Source organism: Eutrigla gurnardus (assembly GCF_963514095.1).
Source record: "Eutrigla gurnardus genome assembly, chromosome: 6".
Classification (NCBI taxonomy): domain Eukaryota; kingdom Metazoa; phylum Chordata; class Actinopteri; order Perciformes; family Triglidae; genus Eutrigla; species Eutrigla gurnardus.
The window spans coordinates 27,431,121-27,454,231 of record NC_139920.1 but is presented as its reverse complement, the minus strand read 5'-3'; the positions used below and the strand labels follow the sequence as shown (position 1 = coordinate 27,454,231).

General features: G+C 43.1%; 1 protein-coding gene across 1 annotated transcript in view; it reads right to left on the bottom strand.

Annotated features, from left to right (window-relative positions):
• Positions 1-23,111, bottom strand: part of agbl4 (AGBL carboxypeptidase 4) — a gene marked incomplete at its 5' end in the record, with an annotated part of 248,090 nt that overhangs the window by 109,846 nt on the left and 115,133 nt on the right. The window contains one exon of the mRNA XM_084011088.1: positions 3,625-3,841. Within this exon, the coding sequence (XP_083867214.1) occupies positions 3,625-3,841 (217 nt within the window). The remainder of the gene's footprint in view (positions 1-3,624; positions 3,842-23,111) is intronic.

Below are 23,111 nucleotides of genomic sequence, written 5' to 3'. Positions count from 1 at the left end.
TAAAGTCTCATTTGGACGGGAAAACGAGTTAAAGTGAAGAATTTGACAATTGAGAGGCCGATGTGAAAATCATATTTAAATCCCCCCGGCTTGCCCTTTTCATTCATCCCAGAACTGTTACATCTCTCTCCCCGTCTCCGTCCCTCCATCTGCCTCTCTCAATTAAAAGCACTTCTTACAATCCAGCTCAGCTGAAGTCAACCCGGTTCAATGTAATTTTCACTCTGCTCCAAATCTTGGTTGGGGTAAATAAATAAACACCTTGCCTTGTAAATTAGTCAACACTTCCTTGTTCATAATGATGAAGCGAGCTGGAGGTAAAAACTCAAAAGAGCTGACCTTCTTCTTTTTTTTCTTTTTTTTACAGTATTTGAGGGTGGATGGCAGAGATTTTGTACAAAGGAATATGTTTCAGAAAACAAATTAGTCAGCAAGAAAGAAGAATGCCCGAACAAATGGTTCTTATTTCCATCCTTCTGAGATAACGGTCCCCATTAGAAGGTTAAAGCTATCGTGGTGTCGCTGCAGAGGGAAAGGCAGCGATCCGTCTTTAAACTTTGATGCAGCCAGAAAGCTTTCCTCATCCTTTCTCATCCCTTCCCCTCTGACCTGTGTGTGTGGGTGAGTGTGTGTGTGTGAGTGTGTGTGATGTTACATATGTGCATGAGATGAAGAAGGGGGGTAACGGCAAGAGAGGGAGCAGACAGAGAAAGAGATATGAGAGGGTGGGGCTGGGCTGTCTGCCACCCAGGCCCGGAGAACATAAAGAGAAAAATACGGCCATAAAACCTCTCTATGACTATGAATACTAATTCTGACTCTGTGAGGCAAACCAAGCGAGTCTGTCCTCTCTCTGTTCCCCTCTGTCTCGCTCGGAGAAACGATGTGGCTGGAAAATAAAGCAGGAACAGTGTGCTGCACATGAAGGTGTGCAGGGCTCCGTATTTAACACAGTGGTCGACGTGGAGAGGCAACGGTGAGCTCATAGGAACAGAACAGGAGGAGCACCTTTCATTTGACTAGTATGAAAGACAATGGTTGTGGTTGTTGTGACAACACCCGTCAGCGAGGTCCTTAAGTGTTGTGACAGCTCGCCGGGGAAAGAGGCAACAAACGTAGCTGATGTAGCTTATGTAGTTAGCCAGTAGCATTACAGCATGGTGGAATCAGCAAGCTAGGTTCCTAACCAGCTGTCCGTTGTCACGATGTGTACTATGAAGTGAAGGAGGTATGGACCCAAATGCAGTTAAAAAGGTTTAAAGCCCCAGTCGGCAACATGTTTTTGATCATATTCACTGAAGCCGACACTACGCTCCGATAGAACAACATAAATCATCCGGTTTTAGTATAAAAAGTGTGCCTCTACGTGCACGTAGAGCCTGTTGTTTGTTTGGCAAAGATCCAACAGCGCCCAGATCATCCTGTCCAATCAGCACGCAGGGCTGTGTTCGTGCACACACAGAGCCCCTCCCCCCTCGGGTCGTCCCACTATCACAGGGGGGAGGCGGAGGGAAGTAGCAACAAGCTTCCAATTCCTCGTTAAAAACCCAAACGAGGAGGTCCAAAACAACCAAGGAAAAGAAAACACCGGTGGAAAAGAAGGAAAAAAAGAAAGATGGCGATGGTGCCCGTGATAAAACCAGAGTCAACATCGGACCCGCGTTTCAAAGGTGGCGTGATCTAAGGGATTTCAAAGGAAACGGAGTCGAGGGGGAGGAGCTCGGTGGTCGTGGGGGAGGAGCTCGGTGGTCGTGGGGGAGGAAACCAAGACAGGAAGCAAATCACGTGACAACACAAGACAGAAAGACTACAAACTAAAACAGGAGACCAACACTACAAAAACCCACAGTCATGGCATCCGCTAGTTATGTAGCTATCCTGTGAATACCTCCATGCTGTCATGCTACACCGGGTACAGAACATAAGACATTTAACTCATTTAATCTGGCTCTCTATGTTGCATATTGCTACCCCCATTGCTCCTTTTAGTCATCACCGCAAAGTGTCAGTGAGTTGCCGACTTGTCAGGTTAGTTGCTATGGAAGTAGTCAACAATGGTCACAACAGCACACCTAAAAAACAGCATCCGCTCTGATCATCCTGCTACACTTCAATGTGAATGTCCCTTCTACTACTCTGGGTTAGACATTCTATACTTTTACTGTGCTGTGATGATTTCCATGCTGGTTTTTATTAATCTGGCAGTATAGTGACAGCAGATTATACAGCTATAAACATTTACAACAGAAGTGGGGAAACAGACTGGTAGCACAGAGAGGATAATGAATATCACACAGCAGCTGTGTGTTTGTGGTTGGAACACTGACTCTTTATAATCCTCACTGTGTCATGGTATGGCAAGGTGCTGTTGGAGTATTGGGAATAACTATACAGTGAATCTATATACACACAATTACAGTAGGTATTTAGGTATTAAATATATTATTCATAATCCAAATGCTCTGTATTTGGCACAAAGGTTCACAAGACAACAGCCATGTTTGCCCATTTAAATAATGGGATGAGTTTATGTTTTGGGCAATTGAAAGAAGTAGTACTGCAGTCAAAAACATCAATAGAAAAATTACAATACACGTGAAAAAGACACTATAGCAAAATACAATAATGCATTATAAACAATTTGACGGTTAAAAGACAAGAAGTTGTGCCTTTTTGTGCAGGATGTGCAAAAATATTAGTGCAAAATTGTTGTGCAAATAACTTAGAATCTTCTCATTGTTATTTCAATATTGCATTTGACTGAAGTTGAGGGAATTGAAGTTTTGAAATATGACAAAAGTACCGTAAATGCTTAATTTGTTATTAAAAGTAGGTCACTAGATCTTTTATCTATAGAGGTATTTTTTAAATAATTGTAAACCACCCCATCATCCATTTCATGCCATGCTTTCTAAATGATCTGTGTTCTATGGTCAGCTGCTCTTTACAAATACCTGTACTTTCATGCCGCCCCCCCCCCCCCCCCCCCCCCTCGCAGCGAGCTTTTCTCTGACAAATGTTGGCGGACAGAAGAAAAAGTCGTAATCTCTCAAGCATTTCTAATGAGTTTTTCTCCTACAATTATTTGATAAGAGCAGACAAGGCTGGAGGCAGCGTGTATGATACACTAGCTCCGACTGCCGAGGTGAGAGCTCTGCTGATTACACACAGAGCCATTTACACACACACACACACACACACACACACACACACACACACACACACACACACACACACACACACACACACACACACACACACACACACGAACACACACACACACACACACCCAGAGGCTTACAGTCCGTCATCTCTGAGTGCAACAATCCTAATAATAACACGAGAGGCTGAAGTTATGACCGGCAGGCACACCTAAGTTACCAATCTGGGTCTCCTTATCCTGAACACATGCGCGCAGACACACACACACACACACACACACACACACACACACACACACACACACACACACACACACACACACACACACACACACACACACACACACTAGAACTTACAACCTTACCACCCGTTATCCTCACCGCCATTCGACTTCTTTGCTCCAGCCACACACACACACACACACACAACCCCCCTCCCTCCCCACAGCACTTCCCGACTCACCACACTGAGTCCCAGTTGCTCCCTCTGCAGGTAGGGCAGGTTTCTGCGCTCCAGGCTGGCCAGGTAGTGCTGCAGTCTGGAGTAGGTGTAGGGGTAGCAGTAAGCGAACTGGTACACGTCGTCCTCTCGGTCGAAACAGAAGGCGAAGGACATGACGTAGTTGCGGCGGTGGTCGGGACAGCGGTAGTAGTACACGTTTTTGGCAGGAAGCCTCTGCCTACAACAGCGAAAGATAAACACATAGTAGAGAAGTTAGGGAGGATGTTTACAGGCCAGGGCTTTTACATTTGAGGACATACGGTGGAGATATGAGGAACAATGATAGCACAGCGGCTTTGCAAGAAAAGTGCAGAAAGTGTCACGATAGACAAGGAAAGCGGCTCATGAGTTCGGAAATCAGAACGCAGACGTTGCATCAGCGCCAGTTCATCATCTAGAGATGTTTCTTCTTCCGCTGGCAAAGAGTAACTGAAGGAAGTAAGGAGACATCATCTGAGAATCAAGCTGCTGAGGAACACACCATTTTTTTGTTTTTTGGTTTGATTCGTTCACGATAGTGCAGGGTCCGTTCCGGTTTGGAACACATGTGCAAATGGGTGCATAAATGAAGAAAAATGTTACTTTTATTGAAAGTAGGGGTGATTTAAAAGAAACAAGGATGTTCCATCATTAACCACCACTTGGTTATTCATCACCACACACTGACCTTTGCTTAATATTTTGTTTTAATGTAGTCTTTCTGCCTTAATTATATATATGTAGGCCTATGACAGGGATGAGCCCATTGATAATGGAGAGGGAATGTGGGGATTATTTATTAAATGCAGCGGACGATCACAGCAAACAGCAGTGGACCGACTCAGGAAGGGAGGGAGGAGAGGCGTGATGGTCTACTCCTGGATTATGACCAGTCAAAGAAAAATAAGATGAATGAAAGAATACGAGGCTAATCCAGGGAAGGGAGACACATCTTTATAGAAACCTGTAGATATCCATGATGGCAGGACAGAAGGCAGGACTCTGTGGGAGGAGAGGAGGTGGACTCACTGTTTTATTAAAGATGGTGGACCATATTATCTGACCAGAGAATTTACTGGTGTTTCTGTCGTTTACATGATGCAATTTCTTATTCAAAAACAACTGTCGCTTTGCCGTGTGACAACAGCACTTCATTGTGTGTGTTGCAGAATGACAATAAATGATCCTTGAATAATTGCCATTCCTTATTCAATACAAAGCCAGGAAGAACAAACACAACCAAATATAACTGATAGCAAGTGGAAATGAATATGAACAGCAAAACAATTAAATGAAACGACAAAGAATGATAAATTGTCAACTAGCTTCCAAAGCAAATTGGCTAAATTAATTAGATTTGTTGAGCATTTTATCAATGACACAGCATTTTCTTTTTAAAAATATGAGTGACTTTTGTTTGTCATACCGAAAGACACGACTACTGTAACTAAGCAACAAAAACGACTTGCAGATAAGATCAGATATCACTCACACAAAAAAAAGTTTTATAGGTTTTCCATAGAGCTCACTTTTTGAAGGGGCGACTGGAGAATTTGGACCTTATTTCTGACAATAATATCCTGTGCTCCCTGTCTTTATGCTGTATAGATTAGGTGTACAGTTATATAATATCTATTTTTCTTTTATAAAGAAGCATTTTATGGAAGTAATTTATTCCCTCATTCTGGGAAAGATGAACCGTTGTGGGCGGAGTTGTGTTTTAGACTTTTGTCTAAACATGACCACGACTATTGTAATATGAGTTTCATGATTAACAGTCTGAGAGAAAAGAAGAAGAAGAAGGCAAGGCAATTATATTTGTATATCACCTTTCAACAGCAGGGCAATTCAAAGTGCTTTACATAAAACATTAAAAGAGGAGGAAAAAAAATAATAAAACAAGCCAATAATAAAATAAAGTTTAGAATAAGAAGTTCAGAGAAGAAACGTGTTTCCTGTTTTGCTCAGCTCTAGTCTAAATGTGTGAGCATTTTAGAACAAATCTCTAAATCTGTGTATCATATGTCCCTCTCGTTGTGTGTTGCATGGTTAACATCGTGTCTTCTTCGCTGTGAGCTGTAATTGTGTGTTTGCATGCTGGGTGGAATAAAGCTGACTGATCGGTGCACCTCACGGGCGATTGATGGGGAACAGGACAGTACTGCTGCAGTCCACACAACTTCTCTGCTTACTCAACACGTTTCCTTTTCACACTCTTCCTCACCCGTCTGTCTTTGTCTTCCTCTCCTCCCCCGTTTAGCCCTCACCACTTGGACGTGGTCAGACGGAGGGAGAGAGGATACGTCCATGCACGTGGCCGTATTTGCCTAATTCCTCAGATCCTGGTCTTTCTCCAGATCTTCCCTCATCTGTCAGTTTCCACGGAGAAGACCAAGCGTGGGGGAACGACACGCTGCCATAGGAGCTCTGGCAGACGCTCTGAGAGCGGAGGATAACAGGAGGAAGAAGACGAGGACGGTGAGTGACTGGTGGGTTGGGGGGGAGTGTTGGGAGTCGGGGGGGAGAAAGGTGGAATAAGGAGATAAGGAGGAGATGAGAGTGTGGGGTGATGGCAGATCTGGGCCTGATACAGATCCACATCCGGGGGAGGAAGGGGGTGGCGGCTAGCAGCGTAGCGGCTATGTGACGGCGGGGCTGGCTCGCCAGCTAGCGTCTCTGGCAACAGATCAGATGGAGATGCTATCAGGGTGCTGTGATAGGAACAGGAGCTGATAATCAACAAACAGGACCGACTGCTCGGAGTGAACTTCTCTCTGACTCACCTCTGGCGAGGGAGGACAGGAAGGGAGACGCGTTAAGAGTTTGATGTGTTTGCTCAGACGCCTAATACATAAGGTTAGGCGACGCACCTGCACGGAAAGACACTCGCATGCATTTCCAAACACTTGACGATGTCCCTGCAGGCACCTAGTAAAACAAAAAAGGTAAATCACTCGGCCTCTCCGAGACAGAGGGAAAGGCTGGGGCTGATTATTCCTTCAGAGAGGAGAAGGAGAGGAGAATGTATCTGCATGTGGCTATCTCAGCAGAATACTAATGTGGCCAGTGGCTAGCTATACCACACCCAGCCTTCCCACTGGAGCCACATTACCAGCCGTGTCTTACAGCCTGTAAATCTGGACAAAGAGATTGAAGGAAGGGAGGGAAAAAAAGATGACGATTTTTAATCGTGGAGAAAATGAGAGCAAATTCCGACCACATGGGTTTAAAGTAGAACATAGGTGAATAAAAGTGACCTGCAAGGACAAAACAAACCACATGACACACACAACACCAACCCACGCACACACGACCATGCCAGCCCTCCAAGGTGCAGGTTAATTAAAATGAGATGACACTTCACCTCTTTCCATATTTCCCTGTTTGGCGTCATGCAATCCCACTCCTCTCCGTTTTTCTGCCTCTCTCTCCATCTCCGCTGGGTTAGTGCGCGACCTTGCCGGAGACTGGAAAAGTCCTGGCTATTGATTTTAATTACTGCTGCTTGTCCCGTCACAGCATTGTAGTTTTAGGCCAGAGAAAACAGCGCTGTGATATTTTATGGAAAGAGACTGCCTGGGAGGCCCGAACGACGAGCCAAAGAGGAGGCGATGTCACAGTCGTGCACACGGAATCTTCAGCACGAGCACATTAATGAAAACAGTCCCTTTGTTTTTTTTTTTGTTTTTTTTATCTCAGCGGTGGCGTCTCCTGCTCGGCAGCTGGCAATTTGTTTTATCTAAATGGTACCTCCCTGTGCCCATCTCTAGACGTGGTACAGCGCCGTCGCTCCCAAACGGAATTATCGCTGCGTGGATGAGGGAAGAAAAACGGAGAAGCCCCCGGATGATAACACACTCACACACACTTTTCTTTCTTTTCTTTTTTTTACAATCCAGTGATTACAGAGACGTGGAAACAGACTCACAAACAGGGATATGCAAAGAGTTGCGCGGCAAAAACTCAAACCGCGTGTGAGCTACATCAAGGTCATTGCTTGGATGGCGAGATGTGGGACGAGTTGACTGCCGGAGCGTCTCATCGCAGCCATACGGGACGAGGAGGAGGAGGAGGAGGAGGAGCGGGAAGAAACAAGACGGAATGGCAGACAAATAGATGAAGAGAGGAAGAGTCAAAGAAGAAAGATGGAGAGTGAGAAGGCAGAGGGTTTCACGGAGCTAGCAGGCAGCCTTTAGCGAGGTGTCACTTCTGAACCGTCGCTAGCTACAAACTCCCGCTCTGATTTTGATGGCGCCGCCGTCTCTCTGAAGTTTGGAGATGAAGGCCTTTAAATTGGTAGCTTTCATACGGGCGACATCTTGTCTATATTTTCAAGTCAATCAGGCGTAGAGGACACGCCAGTCACCGCTGCTCTGAGCACTCTCGCAGACAAAAGGCAGAAACATACGGGACGAAGCTCGACGAGCCTGGACACACACACACACGCGCACACACACACACACACACACACACACACACACACACACACACTTTTCTTATTTTCTCTCTCGCTGTTGTCTCCTTCGCCTTGTCAAACGTTTGTCCTGTCATCCTGTTAGGAAGGTTAAAAGTCTTCCAATGTGCCCGAAAACAACTGTCAAGCTCAACACCCCCCCGACACACACACACACACACACACACACACACACACACACACACACACACACCAGCTCATTTGAGGCAAACAGTTTGGCAAACATTTCACACTGAATGACATTTCTCTACTCCCTCTGCGTTACTACGCCAATAATTGAGGAGGCAATATTTCTTGGCACTGTAAAGCGGTGCCAGATGTTAGATAGACTCATTGTTTTTAAAACACATCCCCGTGTTCTTGTTTTGCATACCAAGTCAAGCGGAAAAACAGCCTCCGAAATCGTTTGAGGAGTGTCAAACGTGTGACTATGTATATTCATGCGTGTGTAAAACGTGGCGTGGATATATATTCTTGAGGCATCCTTCCGTCTTTTTTTGGATGCAAATGAAGTTGCAACAAAGCTTTCAGGAGCGAGTGTTACTAGGCAACCTGAGCTTGCTTTGTAATTGGATGGGTCGGTCTGCTTTATATTGTATCTCGTGGTGCAGTAGATTTATTAGGCTTTACATGAGTGTATCCTTCGATCGGGACAAAAAAAAAGAAAGAGGATGGGATGTGTGGCCGTTGTACTTAAACATCTGCAGCCGTGTGTGTGTGAGCATAAAGTTGAGAAAGACACACTCGGCGACTTGGCTAATGATGTGAAATAGTCGGGATTAATGCGAGCGGTAGGTTCTTCTGGCGAGCCGGCAGTGAGGTTTTGCAGGAAGCAATAACACCCGTGACTTATGGCCTTTTCCTGTAACAAGAGAGCGGCGAGTCGCACACCTGTGGAGACAGCAGGCCGTTAGCAGCCTCCTCGGGTCAAAAACAACCCCATGATGAGGCTGGAACATGACAGAAGGAGACGATCTCACTTCAAAAACACCCAGGAGACGTCCTCACATCGGGGGGAGCATCGTTACATCTCAACTGTTCCGTGTTCAGAGCAAAACCTCCTAATCCCAGGCTTAGCAACTTTTAGACTTAGGTCAAATTCAAAGTGAGATCCCCAAGTCAGATCACAGCACGTTATGATATCAAAATGGGGAGTTATTCCCGTAAAATTCAGAAATCTTGGACTCTCATGTAAATACAATGCATTTGCTGTGTTGAGGAGTAACCCAGTCTGTCCTGTGGATATGTGTTAAACATGGGGAGTGGCTGAGTGTTTGTTTGTCTGTCTTTGTTTATGTCACCCTCTCACGATATTGTCTTCTACTTCTCTGATTTAATGTCTCAAAGGGAAAAAAAAACACCTACGTCGTGCCTGGATTTAATTTTTTTAACTTTCTGCTATTAAAAACTGTCACAGGAGCAGCGTCAGGTTTCTGATATCCTCACGACTCTCCGTCACGTTGGCGATCCAGAAGCACAAGAGTAGAAACTAAAATTCTTATGGCGTCGCTGTCTGCAACATGAATGCGTCTGTGAGCTCCAGCCATCGGCTCCATCTCAAACTCTTAATCTCTTCCACTTTAAATCTGCGAGAGACGTACAGCACTCATACATTCACAGGGGACGTTTTTATCGCCCCCGAGGGGCCACACGGAGATGAAAACACTGGAGGATTTACTATAGCTGCTCTAATGTACTCTGAGAGGGTGGCGACGGGGAAAATATATGAAGAATGTATAGTTCTTTTTTTCCCCTCATTTGAATTTTCTCATCATTAAGTCTCCAGTGGAGTTTTTAATTTGTCATCTTAGGACTTCTGCCTGATAATTTCCTGAGCATCTGATTTAAGAAGCTCCTCTGGGTGCTTTCATCGCGACTGGACAATATGTTTCGATAATTTGACATTTCCCTAAAACTATGAAGACAAATGCACGTTGGATTTATGAATTAATGGATGTTTTCAATGTTCTTTTCAATAAAGGGGAAATGCATAACTTGTGTAGAGTGTGACAGTGCCTGGATGGGCCAGTAGAGGGCCACATGTGTGAGTGAGAGGTGACCTGTTGAGAGGTAAAAGTAGGGAATTTGGGGAGAGAGAGCTGTAGATTTTTTTACTACAGCATATAACTACTGTTTTGTTCTGTGAGATATGTAATTTCCAATATGAACACGACCCAAACAGAAACGTGACTTCTAAAAGGAAAAACCAGCCAAACAATGCAGACTGGTTGTAAAAGCAGGAGAAACTTAAGCATATGATAATAAAAGTCTATATGATATGTATAACTCTATAAGAGAGACCGAGACAAAGAAACAAGTTTAGAGTCTCCTTCCTGTTTAAGGATGCAGAACACTGTAATGGGCTATAAGCTTCTCTGCATCAATCAATCTTCAGACGCATTAAAACAAAAAGTAAAGCATGCCCCATACATATCCCAGAGGGGTCTCAACTAGATGGAGCATGCTGGGTCGGCTGGTAGCGAGCACCCCTGCGACTTGTGGGGCAGCAGGGCAATTAGCAGAGAGCAGATGATAACTGTGCCCTCGCCACTGTGGCGCCACTGGTCCCCTATGGGGCAACGGGGCAGGTGCACATTCGTCTGGAATAATGGGGGGTACGGAGGAAACACACACACACACACACACACACACACACAAGCAACCATAATAAAAAAAATCAAACACACACACTCATCTAATAAAATGATGATGTCAGCGTTAAGCCCCTGGTGAGTGGTGGTGGTGTGTAAGCTGGTGGGAGTGGGAGGAGATGAGTGTGTGTGTGTGTGTGTGTGTGTTTGAGAGAGAAGAGTAAAGAGACCGTCCGTCTATAATTGTGTGATGCAGCATTTCCCAGAGTGTATACTCCCATCACATTATCTATGTGTGTCTACGTGTGTGTCTATGAGTGTGTGTGTCTATGAGTGTGTCTTTGAGTTTGTGTGTGTGTGTGTGTGTGTGAGTGTGTGTCTATGAGTGTGGACCGAATAGACAGACTGGCGCCAGAGTCATAATAATAATGTTCCAAGCGACCAGACACATGCAGACAAAGACAAAAGATAATAAACACACACACACACACACACACACACTACTATCGAGGTTTATGATGTGCATAAAGTGATAAATGATCAAAGGTTGTATTTTATTTTAATTTTTGCTACGACCGCTGCTGCTTCTGTATTCTGGCTGAATGTTTAATTACACAAGTTGACGGTTAATCTTAGCAAATGAAGTCATCAGTGTGATCTCATTGTGTCCAACTGTGAGTCAAGCCGGTAACAGGGGGACACGTGATCTGAGATCAAGCTTCAGCAGCACTGCAACTAGTATATAATGTGTGTGTGTGTGTGTGTGTGTGTGTGTGTGTGTGTGTGTGTGTGTGTGTGTGTGTGTGTGTGTGTGTGTGTGTGTAAGGAATAGGGTCATACAGAGTGATGAGATCATTCTCTCTGGACATTTACTCAGTGGAAGGCAATGCAACACATGATCTGAAATCACCTTTTATTAAATTCCACATAGAGATGAGCTCACCCCCTGTAGTCCATTACACTGATCACCATGACGTGCTGCTGTGGACAAATAACCAACAGCTTGAATAATGCAGTGCCAAGCAAAAAAATAAAAAAAAATAGAAGTGATCCTATATTCACAGTCAGTGTTGCTATTTTTCAATAATAAAAATTCCATAATTACTTACATCAAAAAGGTCCTCTCACGTAATTATTGTATTATTGTGTATTGTATTTAATACTGTGCTGGGTTCATTTTAACATTGTTACTGTATTTTGAACCTCTGATGAACATAACACAAAATAACAATCAATATATTCATTTGTGTAGCTGCTGATTATGTGTTGTGTTTTTAACAGCAGGTACTAAATAATAAAACATGGGAGGGAATTAAATTACTAATATAAAGCAACAAAGTCTGCAAAGTGTCAAACACAGGACTTAAACTTAAGTTAAGGACAAACGCTCTACTGGGTCTTATAGATGCTGCAGGGATGATGGATTTCTGAAGGCCAGCCACAGAAGTTATCATCGTACGTCTTCCCTCGACAAACAGCCAGTAGATTTGGATTTTGACATTATTGCCGGAAATAAGCTCTAAGGCAAACAAAAGTTTATGATACTTACAGGTTTCGTTCGGCAAGATAATCTTCACAAATCGACACGACTATTATGTTTTCTGAAGTGTGAAAAAAAAAAAGTTAGGACAACGCTGCAAGCAACACTTGTGAGGCTGAACGAATGGCCACTGCAGCGGCGACAGTCAAAGAAAAGTAATGAAGAATAGATATCATTGAAGACTCGTTCACAAACCACAGAGGAAGGTGTGTTCAAATGCAAATATTATGCATATTGCTTTAAACACATATAGTTTCATATCACTGCAACGTCCTCCATTCTAACCCATGTAGCATGTGGTTACTCCATGTTTCCCCGCCTCAATATCAAATAAAGATAACATGGCAAACAACGTACAACTGACAATTATGAGTCCTTTGACTGAATTCACTATTTTTCAACAGCAAACATTATAACTTCTATGAAGACAGTGAATCCGACCCAAGATGACCTTTGCTTTTAAAAGAACCATCAATTATTTCATCAATTATTTCCCTCAATGTTCAATCGAATGATGAACATTTATTAGCCTACATCATGTGAATTATGATGTCACTTCACATATAGTAACTAATAATTTTGGTTATGAAAATTCACCATGACTGATACTATCGTTGGTAGTTGGCCTGACACACGAGGTCACTTTTAGGCCGTAGATATGACGCCACACTGCAGACACTTATTGAGTGATGAGCACGTAAACCCCATGTTGTGTCTGTCACAACAGCAGTACAATAGCACTCATCCAAAATCTCTCTCTCTCTCTCCCTCCTCCTCCCATCATGCCCCAGTGTCCCTCTCTCCCTCTGCATCCTCCCTGAGGGCCCTGCTGGCCTTGGCACAAAGATGCCAGCCTGTCTGCCCGCATTTCCCTCGGCACAGCGGTGGCAGCTGGGGGCCTGGCTGCCCTGTCTGCCTCCATACTCCCCCGGTATATCACACACACACACACACACACACACACACACACACACACACACACACACTCTCCACGTTCACAGCTTGCAGCCAGACTGGTGTCACCATGTGCGTGCCAGGGGTAGGAGCACCCACAGGACTGGAGGGATGGAGGGGAGCGAAGGAACAGGGTGGGGTTGGCGGACGGGCGCTTGGGCTCTCAGACAGCCAGATGCTGCCAATTAACTTCTCCGGCCACTATGGGGCTGTAGGGGGGAGAGTCTGGCACCTGTACCATCCACCCCAACCCCCCCTAAACACTCTTTACACACATACATTTTCTTTTTGCTTCATGGTCGGCATCAGAGCTTGGGAGGCGAACACACACCTTGATTACTGTAACAACTTAACTCTTCTGACCTTGAATTCTCTTCATTACAATCAGAAGTGATGCAGAGGTCAGTGTACAGTACGTACTGGAAAGCAGATAAAAGCCTTTCTCCTCTCACTCGCTGCATATGTGTGTATGTGCGTGTCTATATGTGTGTGTGCGCTGTCAGGCTGTGTTGTTGCTTATGCTAGACAGACGGAATTACAGGCTATTACAGAAGAGAGCCTCTGGCTGCAGCAGCCAGAGTCGCACTGCCCTTAAAGGCTTACGGCTCTCAAAGAGGCAGCCTATTATTCCCACCACGGCACACAGCTGCCTGCCCAACGCCAAAGATATAAATATAGAAAACAAGCAGGAATCTACGCGGTGATATAGTACTCCTATTTTACAGTTTTATTTGAGAGCAAAGTGATTCCCATTTAAAAGGGGAAAAATAGGCAAACCAGGAATGCCCATTCGCCTTCAGGATAGCAGACAGCCGTTCACACTGGACATATTATTATATGATATTAAACCCCATAAACATATATGGAGAGGATAAAACATGAACAGCTTGCAGGCTGAGGATATTTGATATTTTTTGTTTTTGTCAACAAATCAAGAAAAAATCAACAATGAATAGATCCAACTGACAAGTATTGCCTGTGTAGCAGAAGCCTGTGTAGCAGAAGTTGTGTAGCAGAAGTAGTGTAGCAGAAGTTGTGTAGCAAAAGTAGTGTAGCAGAAGTAGTGTAGCAGAAGCCTGTGTAGCAGAAGAAGTGTAGCAGAAGCCCGTGTAGCAGAAGTCGTGTAGCAGAAGCCTGTGTAGCAGAAGTCGTGTAGCAGAAGCCTGTGTAGCAGAAGTAGTGTAGCAGAAGCCTGTGTAGCAGAAGTAGTGTAGCAGAAGCCTGTGTAGCAGAAGTCGTGTAGCAGAAGCCTGTGTAGCAGAAGTTGTGTAGCAGAAGCCAGTGTAGCAGAAGTCGTGTAGCAGAAGCCTGTGTAGCAGAAGTAGTGTAGCAGAAGCCTGTGTAGCAGAAGTAGTGTAGCAGAAGTAGTGTAGCAGAAGTAGTGTAGCAGAAGTTGTGTAGCAGAAGTAGTGTAGCAGAACCCAGTGTAGCAGAAGCCAGTGTAGCAGAAGTCTTGTAGCAGAAGTCGTGTAGCAGAGCTCCATTGTTGTCCAACAGCTATTAAAAACACAACACTGCGCCGGGTCACATGTCTTTCATGATAATGAATTGGATGGATGGATTTTATTTTGAGTCAATTCCACATAAACCATTCTGCTACATTAAATCCTCACCAGAGCACCAAATGTGTATAATCACGCAGCTGCAAATAGTCCCTAACAAACGCACGATTCACTCCTGTCTGAGCAATGTTGTTAAACTACAGTGCAGGATTGATTTACTTCATTAGTCATAAGGTATAAAGTATTAAGATGCACTAGGGTGCTGTTTTTTTGTTGGTCTTTTCATGTGATTTATTAAAAAGTAAATATATAGAGCATTATATTAACAGTAGTTAACATTCTACCACCGTTGTGTATTTCATCTAGTATGCTGTCATGTGGTTTGCCAAATTGAATGAAGGCTTGATGAGTACTTGGAGCCATTGTATGGGAGTAGAATGTGTTACGTGTATCACATCATTTAATCTGAAGAGAGGAGGATTTGGTGATCATTGGATGAGGAACACATCAGCATCAGTGTCTGCACACTAAAGAAAATCGTTTTCTCTCCCAAACTTTATTCAGTAAAATTCAATATCTGGCTTGGCAAAAAAAAAAAAAGACCCAAAAGTAAGAAAGAAAGAGTCTGACTTCTCTTGGGAAGAGGATGGATGTGTAGCTCAGTACGAGATATGTCAATGCTTTTGTCGATATGAGGTTGGCAATCTGACAGAAGATAAATATTCTGTTCATAAAAGTATTCCTGCTAACTTGTCAAATGGGTCGATCATGCAAACTGTACCTTTGTGTTCTTCACAAATTAAAAAGAAAACAACAGCAACCTCATCATTCACTCCACACACTCACACACACACACACACACACACACACACACACACACACACACACACACACACACACACACACACACACACACACAGGGCCTTGTCCATCAGAAGATCTGCTCCCTCGCTGTTCTGAGTGACAGATGACTTGTCACAGAGCTAAACGGGAGAATATTTTACTGCAGATTGAAAGAGGAGGAAAATGCAAGACGGGGGGAATCGAAGGAAAAAAAAGAAAGGGGGAGAAATTGCTCCATTACACCGGAGAGGTAAATCATTCGATGAGGCGGAGATCACAGAATGGCACTTACACTTCCACACATGTTCACACGGGCACATGTATGAACAAGATTCACCCCATCTCTATTTGTGTTTCTGCACCTGCTGTCTCTGTTTCACACGTCCGCTACGGCACTCTCTCTCTCCCACACACACACACACACACACACACACACACACACACACACACACACACAATGATCATCAGTATCCAGGCATGAGAAAAGCTGAGAGGCTGGATCAATGTTGGGCTCTGGTGATTAGCCTTAATTGAGGAAAAAGAGCTATGGGAACAAAGAAACATTATGACCTTTTTCCCTATCTGCACACGCAGCGCGCTAATAAGACACATTCACATAATATCATACTGACCGGAATCGTCTAACTACATCAAAAGCACCTTCTCATGGGAAGCGTATGCAAATGGCTGGCACAGAGAGAAAAACAAACCCAGCGGATAATTGACTTTCCTTGCCATGTTTTTGTGCGTGAATGTCAATTTTCACTCTCCTGTCGAGAGCATGCTGATTATTCTATCAGACAAAAAAGATTGGCAGCGTTTCACACGCTGCTTGTTGTGGAATGGCCTGTCTCGCTATCTGTCTCTCAGACTCGCTTATTGCTCTCTCTCTTCCCACATCCTCCCCGTCTCTCTCCGTCTCTCTCCCTTTTGTTTGTGTCGGTTTCCTGACTGAGTCAAATACCACTTGTCAGAAGAGCGGCGTTCGGACTGACACGAGATAAGAACAGACCAACTAGACAGTTAGAAGTTAGTCCTCTGCTGCTGCTGCTGCAGGTAGTGTGTGAACCGGCATCCACCTTTATTCTACCAGGAAAGTCCCATTGAGATTAAAAACATATTTTTCGAGGGAGTCCTGGCCAAGAGGCAGCAAAAGTTACAAATGTACTATATACAGACAACAAATCAAATTATAAAAAACAGTTACAAGTAAAGGAGGTCGTCTCAAGTGCTCTCAGCCTGGATTTAAAAGCATTCAAAGATATCAGTTCAGTTAATTTACAGTCTTTTTGCAGCATGTTCCAGGTAGAAGGAGTAGATGAGATGATTATACTGAAGAGTGACAGAGCTACTCCAGACGCCAAGCAGGTGGAAAAACTAAAACTAAAAAATGATATACACTAGTGCATGTCTGTTGAGAACACCTAAATTAAGAAGTCCAATTTGTTATTTCCATGGCCAAGGAGAGTTCAATGATGATTTATAATATGAGCTGCTCTCTAGAGAAACAGAGTCTGGAGCTGCTCCAAAAACAGCAAGTGTGTTAACATGAAAAACCTGTTTATGTTTTGGGTTTTTTGGTACCACCTCGTCTATGTGTTTGCACATGTAAACACAGTTTAATAAGTAACCTGGATACTGCTGGGAGTATATCTCTGCAGAGAATCCCCCAGAGACAGACGTTGGCGATCCAAAGAGGTCACACTGATGACGAAATGTTATTGTAACCGCTTCGGAGCGGAAGAAGAAATTAGCAGTTAAGTTGTCAGGCGGTATTAAATGAACAGTGTGGTGTTTAATATGTCTTGCAGCTCTCAACTCTGGTTTGTTTTCGTAAACATCACAGTTGTTTATTAATCATATAGGAATATGAATATACCAACTTCTCCGAATTCGTGTAAACATTACGCCCCGAATACGACCAGAACCGTTATAAGTCCCATAAATTGGTTCTTCGTGTGTAAACAGAGTCAAAAGGGTGGGAGTGGGATTTTTTTTTTCATAGCCAAATTAGCTTGATTCTGGGGTGCTCTCAGTGTCGTCTATAACATCGTCCCCAATAAGGTCAGTTCCATGCTTTATACTTGATGACATCACTGACTGGAAACATTAATTGGCATCAAAGGAACCGCATTAAGCTGGTTTAAGTCCTATTTATCCAATCAATCTTAGTTTATGTCAATGAAAAATCCTCCAGGCACACTGAAGTTAAATACGGTGTTCCTCAAGGTTCTGTGCTCGGACCAATTCTTTTCAACTTATATGTGTTTTCTCGCCACTGTCGCTGTAACGCTTGTCCCTGGGTGATGTTGGGACTTTGAAATTGTATCGACTCTGACAAAACATGAGCGTATTCTAGTCCTGCTCAATGTCTTGAGATGACTTCTGTTATGATATGACACTATAAATAAAATTGAATTGAATCACAAACTTGAGTTTTCCTTTCACACAGAGTTCTTTAAAAGGCCCACAGAGCTGTAAATGTGTCCGACGGAACAGATGCAACCAGACAGCCAATCAAGCGCAGGTAGCTTGTGTTCGGAGGACAGTGGAGCAGCTGGACCCGCCTCTCTTCAAAACACGCTGCACCTTGTTTTTGGCAGCCTGGCTTCATCTAAAAGCGTGTGATTGTAATTTCAAAGCGTTATGGTTTTTCCTCATCCTAATCATGATAACAATTAAAGAACCCACAGTCTTTGCTAATACCCATGTAATGCTAAGCCCCCTGGGAAAACATTTCAGTGTATTGATGAAAAATAATTGCAGCTCACACTGATATCATAAAATATGATGGAGAACACGGGGCCGCTCTGTTGAGGATTAGGAATGTGTTCACCAATGCTACACAGACAGCTGCAGACTCCCAAAACCTTTAGAGACACTTGAAATGGAAATTCGGTCAAATATCGTAAAGAAATAAGAAGCTGTCAGAACATAGAAATCAACTTGATTACAACAAACGTGAGGCTTAATAAGAAATAAACACAGCTTTCCAATCAATTATATGGATGTGTCGACCTACTGTGGCCCCCACATTTACATATCTGTACATCATACAGCTGTATGTATGTTGGGCTGCTGGAACTGTCAATATGTGTACGCTCTGCACTCCCTATATGTGTGTAAAGTAACAGAGGAGGTGAAAAGAGAAGACGGGGGGGCTGTCGAGATGTCGGCTGCCTACCTTTCATTTCCTGTCAAGGGCGAAAGAGCAAATATCCTTCAAAACAACAACTGCACAACCTGGTATTCTGTCTTCTTTTTAAAAGATCATAACATTATGGTACGGCCAAACTGTATGGAGTTCATTGTACAAATAAAAAGTAAGCAAGTAGGTTTAGATTGTTTTGTTTTGCAATGAAGTAAAATAACAATTTCAATTTGTTAATTGAGATGTGATAATTTGGACTTTTGCTACTTTATATTAAAATGTTATCCTGGATGTCAGGTTATCATTATATAACATAAAAACATGAAATACTGTAGGGTGGACCTTCTCACCAAAACACGTCAAAATATCCCACAATCCAGTGTATGAGTACATTAATATAATTAAATAATAAAAAACCAGTGTTAAACCCCGATTAGTCAAAGGCCCGTTTCCGTATTGAACCTATTGAAGGTGGCGGCTTATTAAAGAGAAAAAAAAACGCACAAGGGCAGAGGCTGAATTGATACTCTTTGAAGATGAGATTCCTCAGAAATTGGTTCCTGCTTTAATCAAACGGGGCCTCGGAGAAACGGAAAGGGTTAATGTGAATACTCTCAACCACGCAGACACACACCGAGTTAAAACTGGCATTTGTCACGTTTGTTCCCCGTTTTCACTTTGCTCTCTCGCTTACACACTGAAACACACACACACACACACACACACACACACGCTCTCACACACACAAAGCGATTATCACCAAAGGTACGTGCGCCTGCTTGTAGCTGTTCCCACAGGGAAACGAGCTGTACAGCTTCTCCACTCTCATTTTTCATTGTCTGCTTATGATGCCCCATGTGTGCACGCTGACTTTCATTTAACCCCTCGCAACACAAACACAAACACACCCCCCCTCCATCTCTTTCTCTCTCACACTTCCACACAAACAGCTTCTCCATGCACTTCTGTTTTTCATTGCAGTGGCAGAAAGGAAGCTGGAGGTGTGTCCCCCTTCATGCTGCAACCACATTTATTTTCACAACCGCTGCTCTTCACTTAATCAGACAAGAGAAGTCTCATAACATCCAGGGTTCGAAGGGACAATTCAGCCGAGGCGGTATATTCAGATGATGTATCAAATGGGCACGTTGGAGTAATTAATTCCCCTTTTTCTTTTTTTTTCAAAAATGCCCCACGGTGGAAGCAGCGTTTTCACGTGCCTGGAGAAAGGGCAGGGTCACATGCAGAAGAGCACCCATGAGGCTGCTGGGGAGTCATGGTCCTGCTCAAGGACAATACAGCAAAGTTAACAACACAAGGGGGGCCGAGGCTTTCCAGCTGAAGGTCTTCTAACTCACCGGACCACAGATACATCCGCTTGTATCCCGACTTCCCCTTTAAAAGTCCAGAATGTGTGTTTTTATATCTGCACATAGCAGTCCAGTGTTTACCTCGCTCAGCGTTTGGGTGTGTGTACACTGGGAGCACACACTCGGCCAATAAAGCTGATTCTGATTTGCTTTTGTACTATTTATAGCCCCACCTCTGTTCTCCACATCGGTCATCTTTTTTTGGATGCCCCGGCTCTGATTTAGGTTTAAACTCTCATTACTTTGATCATTGTTGCTGTTTTGAATTTTCTGTTCCTTTTGATTTGCCTTAAAGTTGGCAAATTCAAAGAGACGCAGTTACAATGGAGAAAAAATGGGGGGAAATATGAAACTTTGCACAGCTGGACATTACATTTATAGGTCTAATATGCTGTTCACTTTAAAATAGCATCATTTTAACACATTATATGTGTTGAATTCATTTACACAACATCAATCATACACTTCCATTTTAGCTAACAATGTAAAGGTATCCTGTAAATGATATAAAAACATTAAATACATTTGTTTCTCAGAAGTAAGGCTCAACACTTTGACATAAATGGCACCATATTCTTGATCCAAGCACCGACCGTAGGTGCATTATCTTTTTCTTCCAGTTAAAAGCGATACAGCAAAATCAATAGATTTATATGTGTTGGTTTTTAATTTGAGATCTGTTTGATACAAGTGTAATATCATCTTGGAGTCTCGTGGACCATTCACAGACGGCATGATCACGCTTTTATCGATCGCTTCCCTCCAGAGTTTTTGGATTTTGTCACTCTGCCAAATACAGTGTATAATGTGCATCATTACATTAACTGTAATATTCATTCCATCTACAACAGGGATTCAGTTCATTCAGCCAGGTGTTACAGTCCAGTCAGACAATTCTAACATTTCTTCAGAAGCCAAAGAGATATTTTGAAATCAATCTATGAATTTAGATAATATGTTCTCCTTTAATATGTTTATTCTCTTCTGTCTCTCAAAAATTGGCAGACTCACTATGTATTTAAATGCAGAGTTCATTGTAAGTTCATCATCTACTGATGTTATGTTTTTTTAATCTAGGTATTGTTTGGTTCCCAAAAGAAGTAAAATTGGTTGCAAATTGGTCAGAATATTGTCTCTCATTTCCATTAAGCAACATAAGTGATGATTCTGAAGCATTTCATATCCAGGGGTTTTTGCCAAACAGGTGGAGGTACGGTGGGGTCGGATTGGTTCTGTGCTCTGTGTTAATAGTTTTAATCTCCTGTAACTGCCTGCTAGATCGTTAGATAGCTACAATAAACAAGTGCAGTGGCAAATGAGAACACTGATCTGATTGGTTCGCCAAATCCAAACTGAGCAATGACGTCAAAAAGGGAGGATGTGGACATTTACTTAAGGTAGGATTCATATTCACACATGGCTTTGCTTACATTTCAGGTTGTAAGAGTGAGGAAGGATAGGAAGGGGATTTATGAAATCAGCAAAACTCTTTTTTTTATATATATTTTGTATTTGCCCTTCCCAAATACAATTTTCCATATAGATTCATGCATATTTGAAGCCCCGGGACCACTACAATAATTAATCTAGTAAAAAGTAAAAAAAAAAAAAAAAAATGTCATATCTGAGTTAAAGTTTAGTATTTTGAGCCTCCAGCAAAGTTTGAACTTATACTTCACCTGCTCTGCTGCCCGTCATGTATGTGTGTGTGCGTGTGTGTGTGTGTGTCTGTGTGTGTCTGTGTGTGTGTCTGCATGTGTGTATTGATTGATGCCTTCCAGGGCAGTTGCGTGATTGAAACACCTCCTCACCATAAAGCTGTCGTGCGTGTGATGGAGTTGCAGGGTCATTTTATGCATCACACCTGTCCCCCTTCCTCCCCACGCTGACACCCAATCAAATAGGAAAATGGGTATATATGTTTTCCTGGCCTTGAGTGGGCTTGTGCAGAGGGTCAGATTTGTGTGCGTGCGTGCGTGTGAGTGTGTGTGTGTGTGTGTGTGTGTGTGTGTGTGTGAGTATGAGAGAGAAGGGGAAAGAGGGGACTAGACTAGTTGATCTGACACAGAGCAGTGATGGTGGACTATTTAGTCGTTAAATATGGAAACAGAATTTCCTTTTATCTAACACACACACACACACACACACACACACACACACACACACACACACACACACACACACACACACACACACACACACACACACACACACTGGTGGAGGACATTTACTGAAGTATTACACTTTTGAGGGCAATGTAATACAAATATAAAACTCTAATTTGAGTACAGTATGTCACTGTTAATAATAATAATAATAATAATAATAATAATAATCATAATAATAATGCCTTTTATTTTCATGGGACTCGAATAAGTTTTATAGTTGCCTCTGTACTTTTACTTATTTAATATGTTGAACGCAAGATACTCAATTGTAATAGAGTACCGGTATTTTCTAGATCGTATTTATATTTTGTAACTCCACATGTTTCCATGACGGGTGGTTTCTATCACTGTGACATTCGGCTGCTTATTTATGATTTCCCACTGTATTACTGTAAAAAAATATATATATATATATATATAAAAAGAGCAAATCCATGTGCTGAGAATGAAATTAGGAAACCAGCTCCGGTTCTAAAAATAGCCCAGAAAGGCCCTTAAAATAATGACCCTGCCTGGCTGCCGTAGTCTAAGGCTGGCAAGACAAACGACATCCATTCCCGCTCGGTGCCTTTAATCAGCTTGTGATAATTAACGCCACACTCCATTGGCCAAACAAATATCTTTGTCAAGGTGCTCGTTGCTGTACACGTTCTTCTCCTGTTCACATAGACAAGATAACAAGCAGTCTTTAATTGCCTTATTTTGTGTCGTACTGGTATTATAGTTTTTTTCCTCCTGTAATGTTGGCGAATCCAGTCACACCTCCGCTTCCCTCCCTTCTTCCCCACCTTCCCAACAAATACATAAAATATTCCATCAGGTCGGGCTGGTGGGCAGCGGCGGTGGCACCAGACTTTAATAAAGTGAACGACCTTG